The 18,270-nt window shown below is 44.3% G+C and overlaps 2 protein-coding genes across 2 annotated transcripts in view; both read right to left on the bottom strand.

Annotated features, from left to right (window-relative positions):
• Positions 1-312: 312 nt before the first annotated feature.
• Positions 313-11,145, bottom strand: LOC122216359 (zinc finger protein 501-like). The gene is made up of 4 exons (XM_042933100.1): positions 10,923-11,145; positions 7,657-7,762; positions 7,067-7,153; positions 313-3,065 (listed from the first exon to the last, which is right to left on the bottom strand). The coding sequence occupies exons 1-4, from the start codon at positions 10,953-10,955 to the stop codon at positions 1,795-1,797; spliced, it is 1,497 nt and encodes a 498-aa protein (XP_042789034.1). The 5' UTR covers positions 10,956-11,145; the 3' UTR covers positions 313-1,794.
• A 3,476-nt stretch (positions 11,146-14,621) lies between these two features.
• Positions 14,622-18,270, bottom strand: part of ZNF2 (zinc finger protein 2) — a 36,555-nt gene continuing 32,906 nt past the window's right edge. The window contains exons 12-13 of the mRNA XM_042930334.1: positions 18,064-18,223; positions 14,622-15,113 (exon numbers count right to left, since the gene is read on the bottom strand). The gene's annotated coding sequence lies outside the window, so the exon portion shown is untranslated. The remainder of the gene's footprint in view (positions 15,114-18,063; positions 18,224-18,270) is intronic.

Here is an 18,270-nt window from a genome sequence, read left to right as displayed (position 1 = left end):
AAGAAGAATGGGGCGCCTGGATGGCGCAGTCGGTTAAGCGTCCGACTTCAGCCAGGTCACGATCTCGCGGTCCGTGAGTTTGAGCCCCGCGTCAGGCTCTGGGCTGATGGCTCGGAGCCTGGAGCCTGTTTCCGATTCTGTGTCTCCCTCTCTCTCTGCCCCTCCCCCGTTCATGCTCTGTCTCTCTCTGTCCCAAAAATAAATAAAAAACGTTGAAAAAAAAAATTAAAAAAAAAAAAAAGAAGAAGAAGAAAAAGAAGAAGAAGAAGAAAGAAAGAAAGAAAGAAAGAGAAAAAAAAAAGGGGAAAAAAAGGCTGTGTGAGGACACAGCAAGAACATGGCCTTCTGCAATCCGGGAAGAGAGCCCTCACCAGAGGCCAAAGCTGACACCTTGATCTTGGACTTCCCAGCCTCCAAAACTGAGAAATTCTGTTGTTTGAACCACCCAGTCTATGGTGTTTTGTTATGGTAGCCTGAGAAGAGTGAGATAAAACATACTGGGGGGAAAAAGGAAGAAAAACAGAACCTCAGGAACCTTCGGAACTACAATCAAAGACCTAACATTCGTGTCATCAGGGTCCTGGAAGGAGAGAAGGAGCGAGGGCCAAAAAATGTATTCAAATAAATGAGGGCTAAATGTTCCCCAAATATGGCAAAAGACATAAACCTACAGACTGAAGTTCATAAAACAGGATAAACTCAAAGAAATCCACATCAAGACACACAAACTTGTGAAAACTAAAAACACAGTACTCAAAACGTGTGCAATGACAACCTTTGAAGTTTCAATGAAAAAAATATATATGCAAAGGCATCGTCTGCTTCTACGCAAGAGTAAAATGGTGAAAGGAAGTATTTTGGACTCTTTTCAAGTCTTTCACAATCCAATACGCAGTGTAAGTTCAGGTCTACAACTAAATTTTACTATGGTATGAATAAGCCTAAAGTACTAACTACAGACAATTGAGGTAACATCTTTATAAATAAGCACATTCTCAGGGAACTTAGCTTAAAATAGGTAGCTTAAAATAGACTGAAAACATCAAAGTTCCCTGCTGTACTTTCTAGGCTGTCAGTCTTGACCCTTGGAGTTAACGCGATTCTTAGCAGGCAGCAAATCAACAAGCAAGATCTCAAAGACAGAAAGTGCAGAAGCAGACTGCGAGGCCAGTGTTCCTTGGCTTCAGGGTAGAAACTGCAACTGACCAACTGATGAATATTTCCCCAGTTGGGAGCACTCGTTTGAGCAGTTATCTCAATCAACATTTCTTGAGTTCATTCCCCCGGTTCTCTTTCTCTCTCCTTCCCATCTACCTCCTAAGTGCCCTTGTACTTGAGCCTAAGGACAACTTCCCTTTCACCTCCACTCTCAACCCTGGACAAACTCATTGTGAATTCTCAATCTCTTATTTCTGCCTCTGCAACTTCCCTAAAGAACCACTCATCTCTTTAAAACTCCATCTCCTTAGCATTAAGAGACGACCCAGCCCAGACAAGATGTCTTCTTTCCATCATCGCACACCCTGTTTCTCTCTCAAGGATTTGGAAGCTTACATACACATTAGGGTGCTGGAAATAATCTTCCTCTTTCCCCAGGGAAATTCAAAGTCCTCTGTTGCACTGAAAAAAATGTAAAACTCCTCCTTCACATTCTAAGTAAGCTATGTCCCGTGTCAACAATGACTTCTCAATTAATATCTTGTTTGTAACACATTCTTAAACTCCTTTGTAGCGCTCACACGTTTAGTAAATGTTCAATAAAAATCTTCCAAATGTACCACATTTACATAGTCTTTATCCAGTATGAATTCTCTTTTGCTGGCCAAAGGCTGAATGCTCACTAAAGGCTTTTCCGTATTCTTTGGTTTTCCCTCCAGCATGAGTTTTCTGATGTTGAGAAAGGGATGAACTCTGGCTGAAAGCTTTTCCACATTCCTTACACTTATAGGGTTTTTCTCCAGTGTGAGTTTTCTGATGCTTTGTAAGAGATGAGCTCTGGCTGAAAGCTTTTCCACAGTCCTTACACTTGTAAGGTTTCTCTCCAGTGTGTGTTCTCTGATGACGAATGAGGGCTGAGCGGTCACTGAAGGCTTTGGCACAATCATTGCATTTATAGGGTTTCTCCCCAGTGTGAGTTCTCTGGTGTTGAGTCAGGGCTGAACAGTAGCCAAAGGCTTTCCCACACTCATTACACTCATAAGGCCTCTCCCCAGTATGAGTTCTCTGGTGCTGAATAAGGCCTGATCGATCGCTAAAGGCTTTCCCACATTCATTACACTTATAGGGTTTCTCTCCAGTGTGAATGACCTGATGCTGGGTAAGGAATGTGCTTTGGCTAAAGGCCTTCCCACATTCATTACACTCATAAGGTTTCTCTCCAGTATGAATTCGCTGATGTTGAGTGAGGTATGAGCTCTGATTAAAGGCCTTCCCACATTCATTGCATTCATAGGGTTTCTCTCCAGTATGAATTATATGATGCCGAATAAGGGCAGAGCGGTGACTGAAGGCTTTCCCACATTCGTGACACTCGTAGGGTTTCTCTCCAGTATGAATTCTCTGGTGTAGAGTAAGATGTATACTCTGGCTAAAAGCTTTACCACATTCATTACATTCGTAGGGTTTTTCTCCTGTGTGAATTCTCTGATGCAAGACAAAAGCTGAGTAGTAACTAAAGGCTTTCTCACACTCATTACACTTCCAAGGTTTCTTTTCTGCACAAACTTTCTCGTGCCTCATTAGATCTGAATTTTGTTTTAAGTTCTTTTTAAATGAATCACAGTTATGTAGTCTCTCTCCTTGCTGTTGAACAAGTAATGACCTTCGACTAAAACTTCTCCCAAATTCATGACACTGGTAACTTCTCTCCCCAGAAGATTTCTTCTGAGTGACAACCTCCTGTATTAAATGTTTCTCATGGTTTTCCTGCTGACTCTCTGAAGAATCCTCGTATTCACTGGAACTTTCCTTTGGAAATCTTGCTATTAACACCCCAGGGGCTGATTCTTCTTCAGAAATACCTTGCTCTGGAGTTAGGTCCTTACTCTCTGGTCTTGTCTCCCAGTCTGAAAGAAACAAAAATACACATGTACCATTTCCTACACAGGAAAGAAAAATATTTGATGTGGTAGGAAAATAATGAAAAACAAACAAATGAAAACATGCTTACAGGGAACACAGGAACTCGAAAGCTCTCAAAAATAGCTTTGCAATCTTGAGAGAACGTGAGAAAACAAAGATGGGGGGGGCAAAGAAGTTCAGCTGCACAAAAGGGAGACAGTGAGCAGGTACTCAAAATTCCTCTACCTAGTAGGGTAGGAGATGAGAAAGAATAACAGAGAAGACTAAACAGAGGTAATGTGGGGAAATGGCAGATAAGATTTTAGAAACCGGCTGTGGCAGAGACAGAGAAGACAGTCTTTCAGGGATTGCCCCCTATTACCCCCTCACTGGAACTTCTGCGCTTCGTGCTTTGAGAATAGCCATCAGTAGCTGATCTCCTTGCCACCAATCCTTCCCCATCCTAGTATTTCCCAATCACTGCTAACAGACTAACCTTCAAAACTGTCGCTGTTAAACAAAAATCTCTGGTGGTTTTGTTGCCTCAAGATGAGACACAGATTCTCTAAGCTAGCATTCAAAGTGGTCCAGATCGACAAATTTACACCATCACAACACTTGGTGATTAAGAAGTAACTGACTGGGGTGCCTGGGTGGCTCAGTCAGTTAAGCGTCTGACTTCAGCTCAGGTCATGATCTCACAGTCTGTGGGTTCGAGCCCTGCGTAGGGCTCTGTGCTGACAGCTCAGAGCCTGGAGCCTGCTTGGGATTCTGTGTCTCCTCTCTGTTCCTCCCCCGCTTACACACACACTCTTTCTCTCTCTCTTTCTCAGAAATAAAGATTAAAAAAAAAAGAAGTAACTGATCACCTTTGATTGCCCAATAACAACAAACTACAAACAATTAAATGGAATGAAGTTAAAAAAAAAATAAGGGGCGCCTGGGTGGCTCAGTCAGTTAAGCGTCCAACTTTTGATTTCAGCTCAGGTTATGATCTCATGGTTTGTAAGTTCCAGCCCCGCATTGGGCTCTGCACTGACAGTGTGGAGCCTGCTTGGGATTCTCTCTCCCTCTCTGTCTAACCCTCCCCTGATCACATGCTCTTGCTCTCCCTCTTTCTCTCTCTCTCTCAAAATAAATAAATAAACTTACAAATATATACGTTTAGGGGCGCCTGGGTGGCTCGGTCGGTTAAGCGTCCGACTTCAGCTCAGGTCATGATCTCACGGTCCGGGAGTTCGAGCCCCGCGTCAGGCTCTGTGCTGACAGCTCAGAACCTGGAGCCTGTTTTGGATTCTGTGTCTCCCTCTCTCTCTGCCCCTCCCCTGTTCAGGCTCTGTCTCTCTCTGTCTCAAAAATAAATAAACGTTAAAAAAAAATTAAAAAAAAAAAAATATATATATACGTTTAAAAAAATGAGTAGCATGTAGGGAGGAGAAGGCCAAATCTCTACATGCTCAGATTGGTCCCAACTTGTCAGGATACCTGCTCCAAATCCTAGGCTTTTGAGTAAGAATTTTGGGATTAAAGTTAAAAATGCTAAAAATGTTTATTTTCAGGCTTAAACGGTCTTTAATTTCCATTCCAACCATGACTCTACATAAAATAAATCAATATAGGGGCGCCTGAGTGGCTCAGTCGGTTGGGCGTCTGACTTCAGCTCAGGTCATGATCTCGCAGTCCGTGAGTTCTAGCCCCGCGTTGGCCCTGTGCTGACAGCTTGGAGCCTAGAACCTACTTCGGGTTCTGTGTCTCCTTCTCTCTCTCTGCCCCTCCCCTGCTTATGCTCTGTCTCTCTCACTCTCAAAAATAAATGTTAAAAAAAATTTTTAAAAAGGGGTGCCTGGGTGGCTCAGTCAGTTGAGCTTCTGACTTCAGCTTAGGTCATGATCTCACAGTCTGTGAGTTCGAGCCCTGCATCGGGCTCTGTGCTGACAGCTCAGAGCCTGGAGTCTGCTTCAGATTCTGTGTCTCCCTCTCTCTCTGACCCTCCCCCATTCATGCTCTCTCTCTCTCTGTCTCAAAAATAAATAAACATTAAAAAAATAAAAATAAAATAAAATAATTAAAAAAATACATAAAGTAAATCAATATAATACAATGTTGTGAGCTACACATCATAATCAGGGAAGTGTCTGGGATTTTAAAAAGCAAATAGACAGAAATAAGTTAAATGCAAATGGACTTTCAGCTAAGGGGTAGTAGAGGAATTAAATCCCAAATATTTGGAGAACACACAGTTGGCGGAAGAAAATAAGAGACTGCTTGTCTGGTGTTAAGGGTTCGAGTTGGAGAATACAGAAGATAAAACGGTTAGGCAGGTAGTAACAAAAACTTTAGAAGCAGGTAGAATAATACAGAACTGGCAGAGTGGGGAATCTAGTAGTGATATGCTGCGTCAGTTAGATAAGGGTAAGACCAAAGGACGTAAAACTAGCTGGCAGTCTATTGCAGTATCTAGTTGGATAGAAATGATCAGGTCAAATTCATGGTATCTATCACAAAAAAGTTACCAGGACTTAATAGTTATCATTTACTTAGCATTTAGCTAGGTACTAGTCGAAGCATTTCTCTTGGATTACTTCATTTGATCCTCACAGCAAATCTAGGAGCTAAGTGCGATCATTATCCCCATTTTATAGCTGGGGAATTTGAATCACAGAGAGGATAATTCACTTGTCAAAGGTCACAGGGCTAGTAAGTAGTTGAGATCGGCTTTGAACAAAGTGGTTTCAAAATCTGCACTCAACCACTATACTATGCTGCGTCCACTTACATAGAGAGAAAGGCAAGGGGAAACTCAGAGATTGATTTTTAGTCAATCTGTGACAATCTGGTCTGAGACAAAAAGTCACCTTATCCTGCAGAGATAAAAAATATATGAAAAAGCCTAGTTTAGAACCTAACTCCCAAACATATAATTAACAAATATTAAAATGTTGATTTCATGGGAATGCAAGCTGGTGCAGCCACTCTGGAAAACAGTGTGGAGGTTCCTCAAAAAACTAAAAATAGAACTACCCTATGACCCAGCAATTGCACTACTAGGCATTTATCCAGGGGATACAGGTGTGCTGTTTCGAAGGGACACATGCACCCCCATGTTTATAGCAGCACTATCGACAATAGCCAAAGTATGGAAAGAGCCCAAATGTCCATCGATGGATGAATAAAGATGTGGTGTATATATATATATATATATATATATATATATATATATATACACACACACACACACACACAATGGAGTATTACTCGACAACCAAAAAGAATGAAATCTTGCCATCTGCAACTACGTGGATGGAACTGGAGGGTATTATGCTAAGTAAAATTAGTCAGTCAGAGAAAGACAAATATCATATGACTTCACTCATAAGAGGACTTTAAGAGACAAAACAGATGAACAGAAGGGAAGGGAAGCAAAAATAATATAAAAACAGGGAGGGGGACAAAACAGAAGAGACTCATAAATATGGAGAACAAACAGAGGGTTACTGGAGGGGGTGTGGGAGGGGGGATGGGCTAAGTGGGGAAGGGGCACTAAGGAATCTACTCCTGAAACCATTGTTGCACTATATGCTAACTAATTTGGATGTAAATTTAAAAAATAAAATAAAAATAAAAGACTTAAAAAAAAAAAAAAAAAAAAAGGAAACAATCATGCTTAGTGAATTTTCAGGATACAATTATCCCCAGGTAGGAAATAAATATGGTTTCAATGGTGACTCATCAAAAAAAAAATGTTGATTTCATTGTACCTTATTTGGGGAAAAGAATTGGTTTGAAAGGGTGGAAAGTATTACTTTCTAAAAAAAAATTTTTTTTTTAATTATGAATTTTAATAGATGACCATCCACAGAGCTGGAATGTGGCATGGGAGAAAGGGACTTCACTTCAACTTTTTCACGGGTCTAACGAAATCTGGAAAGGCTCCTCCACAAGCACTTTGAAGATGCTTTGGTCCATTTGATCCCAATGACCATCTGGGTTTTATGTCATCACTCACCTGAAAGAGCTGCTTTTGAGACTTCTCTCTCCAGTTCCTTTCCGCACTCCAAAGGAGAGATCGCATCAGGCTTGGAAATTGGAAGCCCTGCTCATGGGAAAAGAAAAATTAGTTTGGTCAAGAGTTCGGTATGATTTCCTTGGTTGTTAGGAGAGACAGCATAAGAGAAAGAAAGAGAGAGGCTGGTTTTGGATTTCTCCCTCAATGGTGCTTAAAAAAAGGGAGGAAGAGGATATGGGGTCTATCTGAGCAGAACAACTGAGTCTCTATTAAAAGAATAGCTCTCTCTATTAAAAGAATAAGCATCCATTTCTTAAGAGGTATTTTCACTAGAATTTCATCTCAACATCCTTGGTCATGGAGTAGAGAAGAAGGATGCTACCACCTAGGCAAATATAATCAAAAGGTGTCCATCTCTAACTGTGGGAGGGTTAAACGTGTATCCAGAAACAAAAGTAGACATTGCCTGTCTCAGGACTTACACGACGATGAAGAATCCTTGAATCTAAGAACCTCAGAACTCCTAGGAACTAAGGAAGCAAAGAAACGACACTGGGTAAGTTCAAAGTGGAGGAGGGAGCTGCCCTTACCCAGCAAGACCAGATTCCTGTGCTTCTCAGGCACATCTACCTGAGGAGGGTTCAGCTGCTTCCACTGGGTGAGAGCCTCGGCCATATCCCTGATTACCAATGACTCCTGAAAAAGCAAACACACCAGTGCTCACCAAGGGATCTTCCAGAAGCCTCTGAGAACCACTCAGAGCAGAAAGAGAGGATGGACACGAGGGTTAGACAAAATGACGTCTAACATCCCTTCCAACAGTAAGATTCTCTGGTGTATCTGTAGCCACAGACTCACTCCTTGCCTCAATGTATCAGAATTGCATGTAACCGGAAAGAAGGAAGGAACCTTCGTTGTAAAATCTGAAGGCACCAAGTCATTAGTTTATGCATTGGTAAATTAAATTATAGAACTACAGACATCGTTACCATTTAGACATGGGAAAGTGGAGAAAATATAATTATGAGTTAACTCTGTTCTTTGTGATATGGTTTTAAAATATAAGGGGTTCAAGAAATAGGAAACAGTTTTCTCTCTAATTCTCCTTTGAGAACACAATCAGTCCAATACGTATTAAAAATTGAGATGTTTGCTACACGTCACAGAATATATATTTATTTGTAAAACAGTGTCTCAAGCCCAAAGTATGAAAGTTCCTAACGTGTTCTCACCATTTCTCATAGTGGCCCTGATCAATCTGATAGCCCCCGTCCTTTGCTCCATGTACTTTCTAACCTATCTTACACGACTCCCCCCATGTCCCCTGTGTTCCAGTTGGTGGCTGCCTTTCAGCTGCTTGAAATGCGTGCCACATTCCCTTTTACCCCTTTCTACATGCTGCTTCCTGTTCTTGAATGTTCTCCCCCATCTGATCCTTTCAGCTATTTAAAAAAAATTTTTTTTTTTAATGCTTATTTATTTTTGAGAGAGAGAGAGACAGAGACAGGCGTGAGCAGGGGAGGTACACAGAGAGAGAGGGAGACACAGAATCCCCAGCAGGCTCCAGGCTCCGAGCTGTAAGCACAGAGCCTGACGCGGGGCCTTTCAGCTATTTTAATCCTACTCACACTTCAGATCTCAGCTCAGGTGTTACCTCCTCAGAGAAGCCTTCCCTGGGCTTGTAGGGTTGTAGCACCAAGTTCACTTCTCTTGGGTTTTGCACACACTGAGGGGACTTTGTGATTGACGTCTGTCTCTCTCATTGGACAGTGAGCTCCATGAGAACAGAGGCTAACCGGGTCCAATTTTGCTCACCGAAGCAACCCTAGTTATCTGGCACAGCGCAGGAACACTAAGCATGTGTCAAACAGCTGAATGAAGGAAGGAACACAGGAAGTTTGCACGGGATGTTCTATAAAAGTGTGTGTGGGAGGGGCGCCTGGGTGGCTCGGTTAAGCATCTGACTCTTGATTTCAACTCAGGTCATGATCTCACAGTTCATGAGTTTAAGCCCCACATCAGGCTCTGTGCTGATAGTGTGGAGCCTGCTTGGGATTCTCTGTCTCCCTCTCTCTCTCCGCCCCTCCCCCTCTCACTCTCACTCAAAAAAGAATATGCGTGGGAACAGAGGTGGAGAGGGGAACAGAACATACCATACATTGAAAACACTGCAGGAGGGCAAGCCTAACCTTGATCTAGATGGCAGGCACAAAGTTCAGACTGTCTACTAAAATGTAGGGAAAGGGAACAGAGTGGGTAATGGTCCTCTGAATCTATAGCTGAATCGATTTCCTGCTAAGACAGATGTCTAATAATTTTTCTCATTCTACACGAAAAAAACTTTCTGTACAACTTTAATTGTGATACATTAAAACAGACCAGTCTCTGGGATGCTAGCAAATGAAACAGTCTTGTCTTGCTTTGAGCCACCACTTTTGCCATAGCTCCCTGAGCGCATAAATGAATATACTGGGTGATTTTGCTTGCAGTCAGCATTCTAACGTTTATGACACAGCCCTCTAAAACAACTGGTAAAATAATTCGCACAATAAAATAAAGTTAAAAGAACTACCTACTTGGAAAATCCCCTGCTCGAAATAATTTAACTCTTTATTTCCCACATTTCATGACCTGAGCTAAAGTCTGAGGCCTCACAGACTGAGCCACCCAGTTGCCTCTATTTAAGTTTCTGGTCCCTTAAGACCGTATGCCTCGGGAGTGATCACACAGCAATACAATTTTTATGGTCTTCTCTCTTTACAAACAATGCTAACAGTAACAGACTAACCGGCACTCCTTTTAGACTTTAGTTCCCCGAGAGAACCGCAGCAGTCAAACTCGTTCATGGAGTTGCTGCCCTGCGTGCATGTGCTGGAGTTGGAAGACACAGGAAGATCAACCGGAAACTGTCCAGCAGATGCTACTTTCTCTCCCCTGTTTTCCGAACGAGATCTACAAATTCAGATCAGAGTCCCCAGTGTTTCACAGTGCGCTGTGAGGCAGGTCTGAAGTTGTCAAACAGTCCCAGTGCCTTTCCCACAGAGTCTGCCATTGTCTCATCATCCGAGGCCAGATCCAGCAGAAGCACCTTGACTAACTTCCCTTCAATCCGAGGGAGGCGTGTTTCATCTTGCCGGGCCTCTACAAACTTTCGTGGGGCTTTATTTACCTTTGGAATGAGACCCAGCGTAGGTTTTCTTGCAGTCTGGCTACGGACCTAAGCTTCCCTTACCACACTTCAGGTCACTCTACAGTGACACACATAGCCTTTGAAGACCTCCAACTCACTTATAGACTTTTGGCCAAAGCCAAAGCAATACAGAATAATTCTGTATTCTATTCTCTAGTTACCTACTCTCATATTTTCCGAAGTGCAGCTTTTATCCCAGTATTTTTTATCCCAAGTTCTCTAGAGAATGGGGGGGGCGGTGGGGGGGGGAAGGAAAACCTCTTCCAAGGCCTTTTAGGACTTGTCTGTACCAGTAATTTCTGTATGAAATGACTTTCATTTTTGCTGATTAGCTATCTTTTTTTTTTTTTTTTATCTCTATCTTATTTCCTCAGTAAATTTCATGAGGCAGGGAAACTGGCTTTTATCACTTTGCATCTGACCATGAGGCCAATGACAGTGCTGAAGAGCTAGTAAGAGTGAATCGGGTACTAAGCGGATCAAGAAGTAATGCCGAAAGGAAAGTTCTGCACAAGTAAGGAGCATTTACTGTCAGGCTCGTCACTCATCATTTTATCAGGATGAACTCAGTGGTCTAGGAATCAGGGCTGAGCGATTCCATAACAATGGCAGAAACTGTATTCCGGTTCTGAGAAGAAAAGAAAAAAAAAAGAAAACCAAACCCACCTGGGATGCAGCGGTCAGCAACACAGTGATCATGCCATTTTCTTTAGGGTTTTCAGCACCGGGAAGGTCTGAGTCCTCAGAAAGCGACCCTACAAGTGGAGATAGGAGCCATGACGATTACTCTTGCCTTGCAGTAAACTTGCAGAAACTTCCATACACAGCTACTTGTCACCTAAGAAAAGCCAACACAGGAAATCAAGGCACAATCCCGCAACATCCCTGAATCAAGACAAACACGACCTCCCATTCCTCCTATCCTCTGCCCTTAAATTCTAGTAGAACTCTGCAGTGAACATCTAGACACATAAATTAAATACGTTATTTCTATCTATCATCTGCTGAATGACAAAGTAATACTCAAGAGTCTGTCCATCCGTTCCTCACTTAATGGTTCATTCCTGTCCTATTCCAGAATCACAGGATGAAGGAAGACTAGTAAATTCCTTTTGAACACTGGCTTTTCAGATATAATACTGGCATTCTTAGAAAAGCGATGAGTCTTATGGGAGGAAAAAAATCCAGTCTTCTAAACAAATCCTGTGACTTCTAGAAACCTCACTTTCTGCATCTGCAAATGGGTACAACAATCTTCTTCCTACCACCTTACAGGGTTCCTGTGAGGACAAAACGAAGTCATTATCAAAAGCCAAATTGTCGGGGTGCCTGGGTGGCTCAGTCGGTTAAGCGGCCGACTTCGGCTCAGGTCATGATCTCCCGGTCCGTGGGTTCCAGCCCCGCGTCGGGATCTGTGCTGACAGCTCGGAGCCTGGAGCCTGTTTCAGATTCTGTGTCTCCCTCTCTCTGACCCTCCCCCGTTCATGCTCTGTCTCTCTCTGTCTCAAAAATAAATAAACGTTAAAAAAAAATTTTTTTTAAAAAAAGCCAAATTGTCAAATCTGGTGATCTGGGGGACAAGGGAGGCACACATCATCCTAAAGACGCGCAGGCAATGGGGTAGCGGGCTCTCCCTCAAAACCCTAACGGGAAACCAACCAGTTGGAAAGGGCTGTCGTCTCACAGAGAAGAGGTGATGCTTCTCCTTCCAGAGCCTGCCCCAGCCAGAGGGCAGCCTTTCCCTTCTTTTCTCTCCAGCAGGCTCTGCGGCTGCATCCCTCCGAAATTCTCACCTCTGCCCCCAGGCTCCATGGAGACTCCCTCCCCTGGCCCGCGCAGGCGACGACGGCCGCGGAAGAAGGGCGCAGCGAACGCGCGAGGGACCCCGGGGGTCCGCCGCTCTGGTGCACTCAGAGGCCCGGGAACGCGCGCGCGACCCTCGCAGGGCAGCCTGGCGCCACCCCGGGGCCCTCCCGCCGCCCTCCTTCCGTCCACTCAGACTTGGAAGGACCCGCGCTTAGGCCTCCTCCACCCCAGGTTCGACCTCCCGCACCACGCAGAAGCAGCCCCGGCCTAGCAACAAAGGCATCTAAGAGCCGGCCGGGCCAAGTTGAGCCGGCCCGATCTCGAGGCTGAACTACGACTCCCAGAATCCTCCGCGGGGCGCGGCCTACGTCACCGGTGGCCGCTTCCCAGAGGACTCTGCGGGATGTTGGCCAGGCGAACCTCCCCACTCCCGGCCGGCACTGTACTGAAGTCGCGCACTTATTGGGTCGCCGAGAGAATTAGGCCCCTGAGAAACCCTTCCAAGCGTGTTAGGCCCTCCTTCTTGGATGCGGACGCTGGGCCCCGGCTCAGAAGATGTATTCGGCCGCACTAACTCCCGCCTCGCAGAGGACGTTCACTGCCCCGCAACTGTGACGAGCCAAGGGCGCCACCCCCGACCTACCCTGGATTCCCTCTCTACCGGCGGTGCTCCCTCGGGAGGGGAGGCCGCCGCATCGGTGCTTCCTGGGGAGGAGAGGCCGCCGCATCGCTTCCTTTCTGCGCCCATTATCAGTCCGCCCATTGTGGCGGGGACAGAGATGATATAAAGTAACCGCAGCCTCTAAACCAGTGGTTCTCAAACTGTACCATGACCACCTGGAAGTCTTGTTAAAACAGTGCTAAACTCAACCCTTATTCAGGAACCTGGAGTGGGACCTGAGCATTTGCATTCCTAACGAGTTCCCAAGGGATGCTGAAGCTGCTCATTTGGAAACCAACTAAATGTTGGAATCCCTGGACCGCTCTTCTTTTTCTGTGAACACTTCTCAGTAATCTTGTTCAATCTAGATGTTCTATATACCATCCAAATGTGATCAACTCCCAATATATCTCCAGCATGGGTTTCTCCTCTGACCTTGAGCTGTCTCCTCAACTCCTTACTTGTTTAATGAATATCTCTAGTATAGGACGTTCAAAACTGAATTTTTGAGATCCTTCCTCCCCCAATGCCATAACTCTTACTCCTGCAGTTTTCCCTCCTTCAGTAAATGGCAACTCGTCCTTCTAGTTGCCCAGTTCAAACAGCTTGTGGTCATCATTCTCTTTATCACACAACCCACATCCAGTTCCTCTGCAAATCCTGTTGGCTGTACTCTCAAAATACATACAGAATCTGACCACTTCTCACCACCTCCAGTGCTGCCACCCTGGTCTAAGCACCCGTCATCTGTTGCCTGGATCACTACAAATGCCTGCCAACTGGTCTCCTACTCTTGCCCTGTTTATCCTATTCTCAACACACCTGCTCTCCTATCTCCAAACAAAGCCAAAGTCCTTACAATGGCCCACAGAGCCCTTCAAGATCTCCATCATCCACACTAACTCTCTGATCTCATCTTCTACCACTTTCCCCTTATTTGTTCCGCTGCAGCCATACTGGCCTGTCATTCTTCAATTGAATGAAGCATGCTTCCACTATGGAGCCTTTGTGCTTGTTCCTCTGCCTGGATAGACACCCTGGGTAGATACTCCCAGGTATCCACAGAGCTTGCTCTCTCACCTCCAGACCTTTTCCATAGCACTTTTCTATTTCTAACATGTAATTAATTTTGTTTATTGGGGGTGTCTTCCAACACTACAGATTAAACTCCATGGGAGGAGTATCCCAGAGTATTTACTGCTACTTAGATAAACAGCAACTGAGTATATTGTCTGTACTTGTAGAGAAGGTACAAATGCCCGAAACTAATACTGTCCTTGTTGCTTTTCTTGGCTTTCATTTGGGGTGATTTTGGAAAACTTGGACGTCCTTTGTAACCCTCCTTTTATTTACAGAGGCCCTACTTTAAAGTTTTGGGGATTTTTTTTTTTTTTTAGAATTGGGGAGGGGCAGAGAGAGCAGGGGGGGGGCAGGGGTTGGGGAAGAGAGGGAGAATCCCAAACAGGCTCCCTGCTGTCAGCATGGAACCCCAACTGGGGCTCAATCTCACGAACCATGAAATCATGACCCGAGCAGAAATCAAGAGTCAGATGCTTTAGTGACTGAGCCACCCAGGTGCCCCCAGAGGCCCTACTTTAGAAATAAGGTAGCCCTAGACACTACCAGCTGGCCCAAGCACATAAATTGGTGTCCCACAGTAGAGTGGAGCTGGAACACTTTAAGATAAAAATCCCCAATGAGTCCCCATTGTTTCTTAAGGGTAGATTGTCCTTGAATTTTCCTAAATTTACTGAGGGCTTCTGTTTCCCTTTAGTCTGTGTTTGCCACAACATCCCACCAGGAACACATCTTTGCATTCCTTAAGAAGCTGCCTTTAAAGGCCATTTACTTTGATGTGAAATTGATATATAGAGAGATATCAAAGGATATGCAGAGGATATAAAAGGAATCCTTTAGTGACCTTGGAAGAGGGCAAAACCGGAAATGTAAAGGTAGGATTTGGGTGGCAAACAGATGGAGGTTTCAGGGACATGAGATTCAACAGAAGAGAGAGGTGCTAAAGGTCTCGGGTACTGAGAGAGGAAGGCAGATGTGAGACAGGCAATCAAACTTGGGAGTGAAATAGCAAAGGCAATAAATCAGGCCTGAGTCAAGTACCTAGTTATGTTACATGTTACCTTTGGGCACATATCCTCAGCTCTTTGCTCCAACTCAGCTGCCAGAACCTGTGAACTAACTCAGACATTTGATTGCACCACCTCCAGCTGTACAGTTATCTGCTGGGAGTGCCAGTCTCTCCCCGTTGCTTGCCACAGCCCAGACAACTGCACAGCTCCAGTTTCTGGTTCCTTGCACCACTTCCAGGCTTGCTGAAGTGCCACACAATGGCTTGGGATCTGGCCTCTCTAGGGGTGGCTGGATGATGCAACCTGAAAGTGTGGGGTAAACAGGAGGAATCTGATCAGTTAAATTCCTTCTGCCCATCAACTTTTAACAGGAATTTCCTTTGGCTGTGAATATAGTGGTTAAATACATAAGGGTTTATTTTCTCTCATTCAAGATTAGGATTAGGCAGTCCAGAGCTGGTATGGAGTCTTCATAAGATCACCAAGGAATCAGAAGTCTTTTGCTTTTCTCCCTTCCCATCCTTCAGGCATGGCTTATATCCTCAAAGTCACAAGATGGCTGCTGAAATTCCAGCCACTAAATCCACATTCCAGGTAGAGAAGAAGGGAAGAGCAAAAGCAAAAGGGTTTTTTTTTTTTAGCTGTTCATCCCTTTGAAGGTGTCTCCAAAAGTCCTGTCCAACAAATTCCAATTATATTAACATATCATTTGCTTGATATTTGACACATCAATACATTACTGGCCTGACATTTGATATATCAGTATTTCATTGGTCTGACTAGCCATACCTCACTACAAGACAGGCTGAGAAATAAAGCTGAGCACTCTGCTGTGCTCAGAAGAGCCTTGGATTTCCTATTGTTAAGGACGAAAAAAAGTACAACTACAACTTAGGCAACTAACGGCTTCTGCCACAGTAAGCATTAGTTAATGCTTATTATCAACACTAGCTATTGCAAGGTTGCTTAATCATGAGGTTCTACAAAGTGGCTCAATAAGTTGATCCTAGTTTATTTGGTCAATTGCCTCTTCTGCAGACTTTGCATAGGTTTTAGACACATGTGTGAAGGGAAGGAAAGGAATCCACATCTTTACAGGATACTTATGGCATGCTTAGCAGGTTGGACATGAGATCTTTGATCATCATGGGGACTGATTTTTTTGTGGCCTCTGCTATTGGGCTTCACTATTAACTCCATTTGTCCTTTCTAAGGTCCCAGGTTCCTGCCCATTAACAAGATGAAAGAAGAGAGCGTCATGCTCATTCTCTATCCTTCATCGATTGTAATGCCAATATGGTACAAGAAATTAAAATAAAATAGGGGCGCCTTGCTGGCTTATTTGGTGTGACTCTTGGAGTATGTGACTCTTTTTTTTTTTTTAAGTTTATTTATTTGAGTGAGAGAGAGAGAGAGAGCGCACAATCAGGGGAGGGGCAGAGAGGGGGAAAGAGAGAGAATCCCAAGCAGGCTTTGCACTGTCAGCACGGAGCTTGATGCAGGGCTCAAACTCACGAACTGGGAGATCATGACCTGAGCCAAAACCAAGAGCCAGACGCTTAACTGACTGAGCCACCCAGGCACCCCAAGTGTGCAACTCTCATCTTGGGGTTGTGAGTTCAAGCCTGACATTGGGTGTGGAGCCTACTTAAAAAAAAAAGAAAAGTGGGGCGCCTGGGTGGCGCAGTCGGTTAAGCGTCCGACTTCAGCCAGGTCATGATCTTGCGGTCCGTGAGTTCGAGCCCCGCGTCAGGCTCTGGGCTGATGGCTCGGAGCCTGGAGCCTGTTTCCGATTCTGTGTCTCCCTCTCTCTCTGCCCCTCCCCCGTTCATGCTCTGTCTCTCTCTGTCCCAAAAATAAATTAAAAAAAAAAAAAAAAGAAAAAAAAAGAAAAGAAAAGAACTGGGGGCACCTGGGTGGTTCAGTCTGTTAAGCACCCGACTTCGGCTCAGGTCATGATCTCACGGTTCGTGACTTCGAACCCTGCGTCAGGCTCTGTGCTGACAGCTCAGGGCCTGGAGCCTGCTTTGGATTCTGTGTCTCCCCCTCCCTCTGCCCCCGCTTGCATTCTGTCTCTCTAAAAAATAAAATGAGGGGCGCCTGTGTGGCTTAGTCGGTTGAGTGTCCAACTTTGGCTCAGGTCATGACCTCACGGTCTGTGAGTTCGAGCTCTGCATCGGGCTCTGTGCTGACAGCTCAGAGCCTGGAGCCTGCTTTGGATTCTGTGTCTCCCTCTCTCTCTGCCCCTCCCCCGCTCATGCTCTTTCTCTCTCTCTCTCTGTCAAAAATAAATAAACCTTAAAAAAAAAATTTTTTTTTAATAAAATGAAAACATTGAAAAAATTTTAAAAAAGAAAAAAGAAAAGGAAAGAACTGTGCTTTTTAAAAAACACACCTAGACACGAGGAACCTGTCCTCATCTTGGTGTTCATGTTCTCTCAGCTGCTCCAGGGAATTACTGCTTTATTACTAAGCAGGAATTCCCAGGATGTAGGTGTGAGGAAGTCAATCTCTGCCTCCACTGTGTAGGCGTGGATAGGACAGTCTGCATTTTGGTTTCACAGATACTGATGTTGAGGGCAAGAAGGACATCATGTCTCATAGACCCGGTGGCCCGGCTCTCAGCTACAGCCTCATGTCTGCTGTTTGGTACTAAAGGAGGACTGCTCATGGATGACCTAGGCCTGGAGTTAACTTTGCTTTGTGATATTCTTTGAGATTAGACATAGCGCCATCTCCTGGTTCACTGTGGCTGACTTCTTCAGCCTGGAACCCCACCCAGCTGCCATGGCTGTAGCTGGCTTGCAACTGGACTGAGAACTTTTGGCATAAATATTCTTTCCCTTCAGCATTTATACACGAATACATTGTGAGAAAGGGAAGGTGTTATGTCAAAATATGGATGGAATGGCAGAGCTACACTAAGGAATTTTAGTTAGCAATGAGACTAAACACATGTAACACAAAAACACAACCGCTAACCTGGCAACAAGGGTGATGGGTTAGTCTACTAGAGACCAAAGGTCAGGTTAGAGGGCAAAAGAGCCAAAGTTCAGGGTCAGGTTAGAGGGCAGAAGAGCCAAAGTTCAGAAGAGCCAACTGATGCTGGATGATGTCCCTAGTGAAGAACAGGGCATACCCAAACCAGGACTCCAGGAACCTCAAAGAACAGTAGATTAAGAGCTAATAGCACAATTATCATGAAGGTATTTACAGTCCTACAGATGTATTAGCTTCATGTTAATTTTCTTACTGAAGTCTCTAGTTCTGGAAAGTGCTTTTGATTGAGGACTCAAGTTCTCATGACTACACAGGTATTCATTCATTGAGAAAATATATAATAAGTGGCAGGCATCACACTGAGGACACAGCAGCTCACAGGTATGAAATAGTTCCTGTTCTTATGGAGTGGTCTAGAAATTAAAAAAATTAATTAATTATAAATACATAAATAAATAAA

This window comes from Panthera leo, chromosome A3 (genome assembly GCF_018350215.1).
Source record: "Panthera leo isolate Ple1 chromosome A3, P.leo_Ple1_pat1.1, whole genome shotgun sequence".
NCBI classification, from domain to species: domain Eukaryota; kingdom Metazoa; phylum Chordata; class Mammalia; order Carnivora; family Felidae; genus Panthera; species Panthera leo.
The sequence above is the reverse complement of the archived record's forward strand: the minus strand, read 5'-3'. Positions and strand labels throughout refer to the sequence as shown.

Bases quoted from the DNA above. Each gene is read 5' to 3' on its own strand.
- LOC122216359 (XM_042933100.1), bottom strand. From the start codon at position 10,955: ATGATCACTGTGTTGCTGACCGCTGCATCCCAG. The intron at 7,763-10,922 runs GTGGGTTTGGTT...TTGCTTTTTCAG, and splicing joins TGCTGACCGCTGCATCCCAG to GAGTCATTGGTAATCAGGGA. The intron at 3,066-7,066 runs GTGAGTGATGAC...TGTTTCTTTCAG, and splicing joins CTCAAAAGCAGCTCTTTCAG to ACTGGGAGACAAGACCAGAG.